This window comes from Sus scrofa, chromosome 4 (assembly GCF_000003025.6).
Source record: "Sus scrofa isolate TJ Tabasco breed Duroc chromosome 4, Sscrofa11.1, whole genome shotgun sequence".
Classification (NCBI taxonomy): Eukaryota; Metazoa; Chordata; class Mammalia; order Artiodactyla; family Suidae; genus Sus; species Sus scrofa.
Genome location: NC_010446.5, coordinates 76665661 through 76678884, shown reverse-complemented (window position 1 = coordinate 76678884; position 13224 = coordinate 76665661). Strand labels below are relative to the sequence as shown.

Genomic DNA, 13224 nt, shown 5'->3' with positions numbered 1-13224 from the left:
CAGTTTGATTAATATGTGTCTCGGTGTATTCCTCCTTGGGTTTATTTTATATGGTACTCGTGCTTCCTGGATTTGAGTGAGTGATTCCTTTCCCATGTTAGGGAAGTTTTCGGCTATTATCTCTTGGAATATTTTTTCTGTCCCCTTCTCTCTTTCTTCTGCTTCTGGCACCGCTATGATACGGATGTTGGTGCCTTTAACATTGTCCCAGAATTCTCTGAGACTCTCTTCATTTTTTTTCAATCTTTTTTCTCTTTTCTGTTCTGCATCTGTAATTTCTTCTAATCTGTCCTCCACCTCGCTTATTTGTTCTTCTGCCTCCTGTATTCTGCTGTTAGCTGCTTCTAGTGCATTTTTTATTTCCATTATTGTATTTTGCATCTCTTCTTGTTTAAGTTTTGTATCTTGTATCTCTTTGGTCAGTGTTTCCTGTAAGTTATCCATCTTTGCCTCCAGTTTATTTCCAATGTCTTGCATCATCTTCAGCATCAACAGTCTAAAGTCTTTTTTCTGGAGGCTGAGAATCTCCTGAACACTTAGCTGATTTTCTGGGGTTTTTCCTTTCTCCCTCATCTGAGTTATAGTCCTCTGTCTTTTCATTTTTATAGGTTTTTGGTGTGGTGACTTTTTACAGATAATAGAGCTGTAGCCTCTCTTACTTCTGGTGTCTGCCCCCCCTTGTGGCTGAAGTCGGTATGGGGGCTTGCTTTAGGCTTCTTGATGGGAGGGGCTGATGCCTGCCCACTGGTAGGTGGAGCCGATTCTAATCCCTCTGGTGGGTGGGGCTTAGTCTCTGGATGGGATTAGGGGCAGCTGTGTGCCTGAGGCTCTTTAGGTAGCCTGTTTACTGAGGGGTGGGGCTGTGATCCCACCTGGATTGTTGTTTGCCCTGTGGCTTCTCAGGCTGACTGACAGGTGGGGCCAGATTTTCCCAAAATGGCCACCTCCAGAGAAAGGCAACTGCTGAATATTCCCGAGAGCTTTGCCTTCAAAGCCCTTCCCTCACAACAAGCTACATTCACCCCTGTTTTCCCAGGATGTCCTCCAAGAACTCCAGTCAGGTTTGACCTAGGTTCCTGTGGAGACCTCGCTCTGCCCTGGGACCTAGTGCACGTGAAAGTCTGTGTGCACCTTTTAAGAATGGGGTCTTTCTTTCCCCCAGTCCTGTGGAGCTCCTGCGCACAAGCCCCGCTGGCCTTCAATGCCAGATGCTCCAGGGGCTCTTTCTCCCAGTGACAGATCCCAGCATGTGAGGGTTTGATGTGGGGCTCAGAACTCTCACTCCTGTAGGTGAGTCTCTGTGAACCAGTTAGTTTTCAGACTGTGGAGCTTCCCACCCGGGAGGTATGGGGTTGTTTATACCACAAAATCACCCCTCCTACCTCTTGATGTGGCATCCTCTTTTTCTTCTGGAGTAGGGTATGGGTTTCCAGTCCATTTGGGTGGAGATTGCTCAGTCTTTAGTTGTGGATTTTGTTGTTTTTAGGAGAGAAGTTGAGCTCCAGTCCTTCTATTCCACCATGTTAATCCCATCTCCATCTTTTGCTATTTTAAAATCAACTTTGTTTACTTGTTGAGTTGTAGGAGTTCTTTACATATTGTAGATATTAATCTCATCACATATATGGTTTGCAAATATTTTCCCCAATTCATGCAGCTTTGTGTTGCTATTTACTATCTTTTTTTTTTCAAGTTGATGGACTCCCTTTGGCACACGTATGGGGCAATCTACTAGTAATGAACTCCCTCAGCTTTTGTTTTATCTGGGAAAGTTTGTGTGTGTGTGTGTGTGTGTGTGTGTGTGTGTGTGTGTGTGTGTGTGTGTTTTCTAGGGCTGCACCCACAGCATATGGAGGTTCCCAGGCTAGGGGTCCAATTGGAGCTGTAGCTACCTGCCTATGCCAGAGCCACAGCAATGCAGGATTCAAGCCAAGTCTTTGACCTACACAACAGCTCATGGCAACACAGGATCCTTAACTCACTGAATGAGGCCAGGGATCAAACCCGCAACCTTGTGGTTCCTAGTTGGATTCGTTAACCACTGAGCCATGACAGGAACTCCTATTTGGGAAAGTTCTTAATTTCTCCTTCTTCTTTAAAAAAAATTTTTTTTTTTTGGTCCTTTTAGGGCCGCACCTGCGGCACATGGAGGTTCCCAAGCTCTGGGGGTCTAATCAGAGCTGTAGCTGCTGGTCTGTGCCACAGCTACAGCAATGCCAGATCCAAGCCACATCTGCAATCTACACCATAGCTCAAGGCAACGCCAGATCCTTCACTCCCTGAGCAAGGCCAGGGATCAAACCTGCAACCTCGTGGTTCCTAGTCAGATTTGTTTCTGCTGTGCCGCGATGGGAACTCCTCTCCTTCATTTTTGAAGGACATTTACATCTGATATAGAATTATTGGTTGACAGGTTTTTCTTCCAGTGGTTTGAATATATTATCCCATTACCTTATAGCCTTGCATTATTTCTGCTCAGCAATTCACTTATAAACTCATAGAAGCTCACTGGTAGATGATAAGTCACTTTTCCCTTGCTGCTTTCAAGATTCTGTCTGTCTTTGACTTTTGACAGTTTGATTATAATGTGTCTTGGTTTGGGGCTCTTTAGGTTTATCTTAGTTCAAGTTCATTGATCTTGAATTTGTTATGACCATTAAAAACTCTTTGCCCTGTTCTCTCTCTTCTTTCGGTGACTACCACAGTGCTGATCCATTTGAGGGTATTCCATAAGTCCCTTAGGGTCTTTTTATTTTTCTTCATTTTGTTTTTTTCCTCCCATTTTTGATGATTTAAGATGAGCTGTTTTCAAGTTTCCTTTATTCCTTTTGCCTTCTACAGCCATCTACTGAATTTTTCAATTTAGTTACTGTAATTAGTCAGCTCCATAATTTCTGTTTAGTGTTTTTCCCATTATTTCTTTTTGTTGATATTCTCATTTCATTCTTGCATCAGTTTCCTGATTTTGTTTAGTTTACTTTCTGTCTTATATTTCAGCTTATTAAACATACTTTAATACTTTTTTATCACAAAGTTCAGATGTCTACATTTCTTTAGCGTGGCTTCTGGAATTTTATTTTATTCCTTTGATGTTTCACTTTTTCTTTATATGCCTTATGATCTTTTGTTGAGATTTGGGCATTTGAAAAAATGACTGTCTCACCCAGTCTTAAAGGACTGACTCAGTGAGCCTGGTTAGAGTTTCTGGGGTCTCTCGAACTGTTTCTGGCTATGTGTCTTCTCTGAGCTTTTATATGTGCTTTTAAGTGTCTTAATTTCCATAAATTGCTCATTCCTGTTCCTTCTGCAGTGCCCATAATCTCTTGCACGTTGCTCCCCTGCTGCCCCATCATGTCTGCCTGCTGTACTGCAGAATCACTGTAGCTATAACATGCACAGAACTGTCTTCTGTTTTCGTTGGTTTCCAACTATGCTGCCATGACTATCAGTACTCTGAGTTATGTGAGGGAGAAATCAGTCCCCTGGGTGGTCACCAGAGAACTCAGAACTGTATGCCTGGTCTCCTTTTTGTTTGTGTCCCAAGAGATGATCAGGGTGTGGTATGTTTCCTCCCCACTGTGCTGCAGTAGCCAAGTAGGGGGAGAGGCATGGGCATGGAAAAAAATCACACTCTCTTACCTCTTTTGGTGGAGTTCCATCTTCATTAGGCACTGGACTGGGTGTTGAAGCTTCTTATCTGGTGTGTAGAGTTTTCACAGTCCATGTGCTGTAGTTAAAATGACATCTCCATGAGGAAGCCAGGGCTCAGTTCTCCCTATCCACCCTCTCACTGAAGTTGTTCCCAGTTGTTTGACTTTTATACCTACCTTTATATTGTTAAATGAGAAGTACTGTATACTGTGTAATGTTAAGGGCATTGACCCCATACAGTTGAAAATCTGAATTTAGCTTTACAGTTGGTCCCCCATCTCCATGGTTCTGCATCTGAGGATTCATCCAACTACACGGATTGTGTAGCCCTATAGTATGTGTTTATTGAAAAAAAATCCGTGTGTAATGGACCCTGAAGTTCAAACCTGTATTGTTCAAGGCTTGACTGTATAACAGCTTTCGTTGTTGAATGTAGAAACTGACTGTATTACATCATTTTTACTATTGCAGACATTAATATGTAATACTTAACTTTAAAAACCTAATAAATCATACAGGGCCTGTTATATTTTAGTTACCTCAGCTTTTTTTGATGACCCAAATAGTCTTTAAGTGACTATGTCAGCATATTTTCATTATATGCTTCCTCTTTTCTTCTTAGCATTCTCGACATCAATCATCATTAATATTACAACTCATAATTTTCTTTGCTAGTAGTTTCTGCTACTGTGTAGAAAGTTCACCTTTTCTCGATCTCTTTCGTGAATAAAGGGACAGCAGTGTTATTCATTAACCTTTACCAGACATTGACAGTATTTTTAATTTTTGTAAATAAATGCTAATGGCTTTTTATGTTGTTTATAATTTTATAGTCCACTTATGCAGAGGCAGAGTGATTGCAAAAGAAGGTACTGCTATTACATATCAGAGGGACCGAGCTCAAATATTGGTTCTGTGCCTCACTGTTCTTATCTGTGGAGTGGATATGTTTTTTCTCAGTGAGTGACTTTTAAGGATAAAATATATGAAAATATTTCAGAATTATGATACTGCATAAATGCAAAAGTTATTTTTTGTTTTTAAATTATTTTTTCAACTGCTATGCTACAGCGTATATTTTTCTTGAATTTTAACTTGTATCATTTTCATAAATTTTATCAAAGGAATTCTGGGATCCTCACTTTTACCCATATTCTGAATACACAAACTATTAGAGCACAAACATGCAGAGTTTTGATTATAGCAGTGCATCAGATCTCAGATAAATGATATAAATTTTCACTAGTTTTTGCATCAGTATTCTACAGTTAACTTAGAAACATTTTTGTGAATGGCCGGCAAAAATTGCTAAAAAATTCCATTCAGGACAGATAAGAATTTGTTGTATTCAAATGAACAGAAACTTCTAGTGTATTTTATACTGATTACATGTATAATATCATTATTTGAAAACATTTTTGGAGAGTCAAACTTAAATGCTTTCATAATGAAAAATTCAAAAGCAAGAAGAGTTAGAGAACTTGTTATTATGTTCTATAAATTAATTTTTATTGAATGATTGTGTATTTATTGAATGAACATAATTCCTTTCACAGTCATTTTTAGCTTATCTTTGTTTATACCTTATTAGAAATCAGACGCATAGTCTGGAACTGGTAATAGTTCTTTGATCTGTTACAGACCGACACCTTCTCTCTTGAAGCCGTGCACCTTGGGGGCTTATACAAGATTGTCATAGGACATGATGGGCTTGGACCAGGTAAGAATCTTCCGTAGGGAGACATGCAAGGGCTCATTCCACTCTGTTCATGTAAAACCCTGTACAAATCTAGAAAATCATTGTGGAAAACTTGTGATAAACTGATCTCTGAGTATTAACTGTCTAATTAATTTACGTATTAGATAAATATCTAATAATTTAACAAAATTAAAATATTGTCCCATATATTTTAACTAGATGTATTTTTTCTTCAAAATTATGTAGGCATAAAAATTGGAGAGATATGGAATTTATATGTGGCAGCATGTGGCAGTGTTCCAGCATCCTGCTGGTGGACACGGTGGCAGTGCCCAGTGGTAGTGACCATCCATGAAGTGTTAATGATGCCAACAGTGGCACCTTAGGAACTCTTCTGGCAGCCTTGCTGTGTTTTCTGCCGTGTCCTGGCTCAGCTGAGTTTTCTGCTGCCATCTTGTTGCTGCTTCTTCCTCAGTTTTCCCATCATTTTTGTGAGATCTTCATTTTCTGCCACTATGTAAGATCACCATAAGATTAATCACCAAAAGAAAAAATCCTTTAACACAAGACAGGAGAAGTAAAGTGCACATATCACGAAAACATTTTTAAAAAGCATCAGACATGACAAACTCTTTTATGTAAAAGTGTCAACATGTAACTTTCACAGTGTTAAGAACAAAGTTCTCAAACCAAGAGAAAGCGATTTGTGTTTAAATAATTAGTGAGGAATTAGCTGAGCGACAAAGCTACTTCAAAGGAGGTTACACACAAGTGAAAAATATATACTTATAATCAGTGAAAACAAAAAGAATGATAAATAAGATTGAAGAGTTAAATTAAAAAATACGGCTAATATCCTAAGATAATAAAAATGTACCTTTGAGGTTATTTTCTCTCTTGGACAAAATTCATTTCTATTTTGATCAGACCCAAATCTTTTGCATCTTCGTTGTCTGTCAGTTGACAACTACTTTTGAGAGTTGGCTTATGATCTACGGTAAATGCTAAGTCAGGTAGTGTCTGCTTCTGCAGGGAGTCAGATGGTTCTCAGGCAGGCTTGCTAGATAGCAAATGCTCTGGTACAACACTGAAAGCGCGTGTTAATGTGCCCAGCTAACACACACATGCTAACTTGTTCAATTTTGTAAATATTTTTGGTGTACCTACTGTGTATAAAGTGCTGTACTGGGTATTTTCTGTGGTAAATATGGAAATAGTTTTCTATTGTTTATCAGCTACTCAGTGTGTGGTATTTTGTTAGAGCAGCCCAAGTGGACTAAGACAATATTTAAATTTGACAGTTAACATTTCTCATTTTGCCCTACCCTAAATGTTCAAATAAAAAAGAATTTGCATTACTTCTGAGAATTCTTGCAGTTGCTGGCACAATGCGTATTCCATGGAGTCTGACTTCTCTGGGAGAACTGATAAATGTGCGTGCAGGTACTCAAAGGTATCCCGGCATTGCCTGGGATCTGGTTAAACAGGTAATTCCTGTGGGCTCTTCTAGGATGACCAGGCACTCTGGTTTGCCCGAGGCTGTCCTGGTTTTAGTGCTGGAAACCCTGCACCCTGGGAAGCTCCTCTCTCTGGGGCAAGCTGGCACCAGCTGGTCACCTTGGGTGCCTAGGCCAGGCCTCCTGAGTCAGAAACTTGGTATAGGGCCCAGTTCTGATGGGTGCTAAGGCTGGAGAGCTGAGGGTCCAGGGCGAGTGCGAGGAGGTTGGCTTGGCTCACGATGGGAGTGTTGTGAGGGACCAAGTCCAAGAGCAAGCAGAGACCTGGCAGTAACGGTGCTCGTGGGGTCTTTTAGAGCTTGTAACTGGTAAGTATTAACCATCAAGTTGGCACCTTTAATTAAAGGAGGATATGTTTCGATCTGGCTCTTTGTATAGATAAAACTATGATGACTAGTTAAAAGATTCCACTTTATCTATAAATAAAATTAAATTGTATTTTAACCAACTCCAGTTTGCAACTTAATAAAATTAAATACTTAAAAGAGATTATTAGCTTCATGTCAACCAGCTCATTTTCTGTGTGCTTGGACAGAGTTTCTGAATGACTGTTCTTCTAGCTTGTATAAGTGTGTGTGTGTGTGTGTGTGTGTGTATCTATCTATCCATCTATCTGTTAATATAGACTTGGTCCAAATTTGAACATTAATAACGTTCTATGTGGATGTGTTTTGGAAACCAACAGTGATACTAACTCATCAGATATATATTCTTCGGAAGACCTCAGGTCTAGGATTATAAATGCAGTTTATAAAATCGAGCAATTGCAAAATTTTTCTCTTTTCACTGTTTGGATAATCATGTTCAAGTGTATGATATAATACACAAAGCCTTGAATATGCTATACTTTTGTTCCATGTATAAGAAATATTTTTAAATGCCTCTTACAGTTTACTTCTCTTGTATTTTGCTTTATTTGAAGTTTTAAAGCCTAAAGGTGCATGAGGCCTTTAAAGATTTGGAATCCAGAGCCTCTTTTTCCAAAACTTCCAGTAATACCTGGTCCATGCATATACACATCATGCTTTTCTTTTTGTGATTTGTGTTTAGGAAATGGATGGTTTCTTGATGAAGTTGTAATCAAGGATCCCACAGTGAACCACGAATATACCTTTTTCTGCCACAGGTTTGTAGATGTGCTTTGCATTGAACAAATTGGTTTCATATTAGTTCTAAGTTCATGTATTTTGGAGAAATGGATGGCTTATTCCATTATTCCTGGTCATTAATACTTTATTGGGTAACTTTTTAAACATTAATTTTAGGGATTGCTTCTTCTATTTAGAAAGATATCCATTATGTTCATCATCATTCCTGATGATACAAATTAAAATTTTTTTTCATAAACTAATGTAGATTTAAAAAGTATAACTTCTCCTTATACATCAATAAGGAGATTGAAAGCCTCTGGCAAGAAAACTTATTCCCTTTGGACTGAGTCCCAAATAGCTTCAAAAATAGTAATTGTACAAAATAAATGTTGCATGTGCCTTTTTATATGATTGCGGCATTGCTGACCCACTGTCACTAGGACTTGATTTTTGGGTTCTCTTCCCAATGCTAGTGATAGACTTGCTCTTTCTTTCAACACTCTCCTGCCTCTTTTCCCATGGAACCAATAATTGTCATTTGTGAAACAATTGACTATAGGTTGAACTGTAGTTGGTGGATAAAATGATTAATTCAGTGGATATAAAATCTCTGACCTTGGCAGGCTAACTGATTGAGTGATTCACTTGTGAATAAGGAAAAACACATTTCATCCTTACTTGATAACAGCTTCTCCCACCTCCTTTGCACGCTCATGATCATCTTTTTCATTTCCTTTTCTAATTTCTAGTCTACTTTTACCAATTAAGTATCTGTGGCTCTTTCTTAATTCCCGTTATTCATTATTTCTGACTTGGCTAGATAATTGCCAGTGGTTAGTGTAAGTATAAATTCAGAACATACTTGATACACTTTTCTTTTTCTTTTTTTTCTTTGTAGGGCGGCATTCTGCATCATATGGAAGTTTCCAGGCTAGGGGTCGAATCAGAGTAACAGCTCCGGCCTACACCACAGCCACAGCAATGCTGGATCCTTGACCCACTAAGCAAGACAGGGGATCGAATTTGTGTCCTCATGGATACGAGTTGGGTTCATTTCCACTGCACCACAGCGGGAACTCCTTGGTGCACTTTTCTTCCCACAGATGGCTGGATCAAGGGGAAGACGATGGCAACATTGTCAGAGAGCTGTGTGGCAGGGCTAACAGTATCACCTCTGCAAGTGAGTGCTCCGCATTTTCTGGAAAATTCCGTTTTATGATTGAGGAAGGCATGACACTGCTGAAAGTAACCGTCTTCTTTCGTTTATATCCTCAGGGCATAAGCTGGAAGTTAAGAGAAATGAAACAGTAAGATTTTACTTGTGGCTTTAAATTACTTGATACAAAACAACTTTCAAATATCTGTTTGATATGTTAAAAATGATGTTTAGTAATTTCTTTATCTTCTCATATTGCTGGTGTATTTTTCTCATTTTTCTTTGTGTATTTATATTTAGTGGGCTGCAGAAAGCTGGAAGTTTGTGAAAGGAAACACGCTTCAGTTCTACAACAGGCTGACTGGTGGATTTGTCCGTCTGCATCCAGATGGCACAGTTGATGCAGTTGGAAAGAAGACAGACAAATATGGTAAAAATCATTGGGCAAAATGTGGTTCTGTGGCAGTTTTGGGAGCTAGAGGAAAGCAGACTTTTAGACCCAGTTTAAGTTTTTCTTCTTATTTTTCAGATGGCTTTATATCAGTATTTGACCATTTAAATAATTCATGATCCACATTAATACAAATGATCAATAAATGACAGGCTTTAAATTTGGGCAGACAATGCAATTATGCAGACAGTACACCACGAAAAAAACCTTCTATTTGGTATTACTTACTTAAAGAGTAAAATATAGGCAATTAACATAAACTGTTTCAAAGAACTATAGCTTTGAATGGTATCACTATTTAAGGAATTAGGTTGGTTCTACTAAACACCAGGTGCCTGTTATGTCAAAACACCACATTAAATCATTTAAGGGCCATAGAAATAACTGAGACCTTATTCTTAATTCCAGAGATTCATAATCTGATAATGAAGACAAACACGTATAGCAATTCTAATAATGTTTTTTTGCAACTAGTGTCATAATAAAAGCACAAAGGAAAAACAAGGCAAAGAAAAACTGGCTTTGATATTTAATATCAGTGTGTCATGAAGCCATGACCATAAGAATTAGTGAAGAAGGAATAAACTGATAATGGTAGACTTTTGACTATAAACCCAAACATCCAGCTCGTCTTGAAATTTTGACCTTTGCTATTTAAACAAAATTTGCCCGTTTCATCTATGAATTTAACTTTACTGGAGATACTAACCCATCGCATTTCCTAAGAATGTGAGGTCACAGAGGATAATCCAGCTTTCTCATCTGGGAAAATATGTGGGAGTCTAAGAATAAGTTCTAGAAGCTTCTTTTTCCAAAATTAGTCTGTTCCATAGACATTGCTCTTACCTATTGGTTCCCGTTTGGGATCACTTTCTACTTAGATCAGTCAAAAGTTACCTCATATCCTGCTCCCTGGGGCCCCTGCTTCCAAGGCTGGAGCTCTGTTCCCTTAGTGAACATAGCAGGTTGTGTTTCCAAGTGTGGCCTCAACTGTGGCATCCCACTGTTAAGTGAGACACTGAAGGACCTCATTTTACTCCACCTGCAGGAACATGAGAGCACAGTCCAGGACCAAGCCTGTTACTGCTCAGAGCAGACGCAGCAGCCAGAGCAGCATCCTGCCTTGGTTCCCCAACGCCCAGCACCTACACATGTGGGTGGGGGTGCTAAGGGAAAGAAACCCCCAAGTTAGGAAACTCTGGACTTGTACAGGGTTGCCCATTCTCCCTTCCAGAGGAAGAAAAGCAGAGCGAGAGACAGAGACAGAGAGAAGCCATCATTATTCTGGAATGTAAGCAGGTCTTCTCCAGGGAAGGGGAGGAAAGGTCTTTATCTTTACTTCCTGGGACGCTGAGAGAGAAATAGATGACTAGCTAGGCCTGACTGTGCTGGCCCATTTCCTTATACAAACATTTTGTAAATGCCTTGATTCAGAAGGACTGGACCATGCAGACAATGGCAAATGCAGGGAGAATTACCTTCTAACACCCATTCCAACAAGCTGGTTTATAAGAGAACTGGCCACACCCACACCAAGAAAGGCAGTGACTTCCTTACACCTTGCTGGGTCAGCCCTTTCCACATGTTTAGACTAACAGAATGCAGAGGGGGCCACACTGGAACTGTCTGCATCTCAGCCTCCACTTCTTGGATTAATCCTTGGAAGCCAGCTTCATGATGCGCACACACCCCAGGAGTTGAGCATAGAGGCTTCCCAGGAACGAAGTGTTGTTCTGACATCAGCCAGCACCGACTGTCAGGCATGTGAGCCTGTACAGACCACAATAACTGGTAGATGAAGAAAGTAGAGAAACTTTTGCTCTTAAATGTTCCCAGCATCTGAGTGCCAGTTCTCTAACATAGAGAGTAGAGCGAGCAGTTGCAGGATAGTATGAGTAATTCTCCTCTGTGTAACTGGCACTTTTGCAATAAGAGGTCTTTTATGTGTGATAATTACTTGCAGATTATTTCCTGATGTTATGCACAGTGTCCCATAAATTCACACTTGAGAATCCATATTCACATGCCTGGAAAGTGTTATGATGCACACTGCTGACCCATGAACATCTTTCCAAGAAAATATTTTAAGAATATGTCTCAGAATATTGGCTTACAATTTTCACTCCACACACACACACACAAAAATGTTTTATCACCATGCACCAATCCTTCTATTTCGTTATCAAGCTGGTTGTGAATTTATCTATTTCCATACTCAGAGAATTAGAATGCTCATTTCTCTGAGAGCTGCCGAACCATTTCTTGCCAAAAATGGACCTAAAAGCAGATACACAGCATGAGATGATCTTTGAAATACCACAGGGAGCTTCATTTTATGATCATAAGCTCTTAGGTATTAAAAACAACACTGTGCCAACATTGACAATGACAGTCAAAACAAGTCTTCTCCAGATGCCAAAAAGCACATGGAAAGATGCTTAACATCACTAATTATTAGAGAAGTGCTGTATCTGACTTTCTGACGATGGCCATTCTAACTGATGTGAGATGATACCTCATTATAGTTTTGATTTGCATTTTTCTAATAATTAATGATGTGAGGACCAGTCAGTTGGGGAAAGAATAGTCTCTTTAATAAATGGTGCTAAGGCAACTGGATATCCAGATGCAAAAGAATGTACACATTGTGTATAAAATTTAACTCCAGATGGACCAAAGACCTAGATATAAGAGCTAAAGCTATCAAACTCTTAGAGGAAAACAGAGGTGTAATTCTGTGCATCCTTAGAATAGTCAAAGATTTCTTAGATATGGTATAAAAAGCACAGCAACAAAGAAGTAGATAAATTGGACATTATCCAATTAGAAACTTTTGTGCATCAAAGGACACTATCAATATATGACAAGGTAACCCATAAAATGGGAGAAAATATTTGAAAATCAAATATCTGATAAGGACCTAGTATCTAGAATGTATAAAAAGCCCTTAAAATTCAACAACAAAAAGATAAACAACCCAGTTTAAAATGGGCAAATAACTTGAATAGACATTTATCCAGAGAAGATATACAAATCATCAACAAATAAGTACATGAAAATTTGTTCAGTGTCATTAGTATTAAGAAAATGCAAATCAGAACCACAGTGAGATACCACTTCATACCCATTAGGATGGCTATAGTAAAAAAAATAGGAAATAACAAGTGTTGGTGAGGATGTGGAGAAATTAGAACCTTCATACATTGCTAGTGGGAATTTAAAGTGGTTCACCTGCTTTGCAAAGCAATTTGGAATTCATGAAGAAGTTAAACACAGAATTATCATGTGACCTAGCAGTTTTACTCTGAGGTATATACCCAAGAGAAATGAAAATAAAAACTTGTATATGAATGTCTGTATCACTCTTCACAACAGCCAGAAATGAAAACAACCCAAATGTCCATCAGCTGGTGAATGGATAAACAGATGTGACAGCTATCTACACAATGGAATACTACGCAGCCACAAAAAGGAGTGAAGTACTGACACAGGCTATGACATAAGTGAACCATGGAAACATTATGCTGAGTGAAAAAAGCCAACACAAAAAGCCGCATATTAGATGATTCCATTCTTATGAAATATCAGATGATATTGTATGGTTCCATTTTTATGGAAATATTGAGAAGCAGCAGACTCATGGAGACAGGAAGTAGATT

General features: G+C 38.9%; 1 protein-coding gene across 1 annotated transcript in view; it reads left to right on the top strand.

Moving 5' to 3' along the window:
* Window positions 1–13224, top strand: part of LOC100627466 — a 272180-nt gene that overhangs the window by 175176 nt on the left and 83780 nt on the right. Inside the window, 5 exon segments of the mRNA XM_021089367.1 lie at window positions 5293–5371; window positions 7918–7993; window positions 9062–9138; window positions 9234–9265; window positions 9415–9544. Of these exon segments, the coding sequence (XP_020945026.1) occupies window positions 5293–5371; window positions 7918–7993; window positions 9062–9138; window positions 9234–9265; window positions 9415–9544 (394 nt within the window).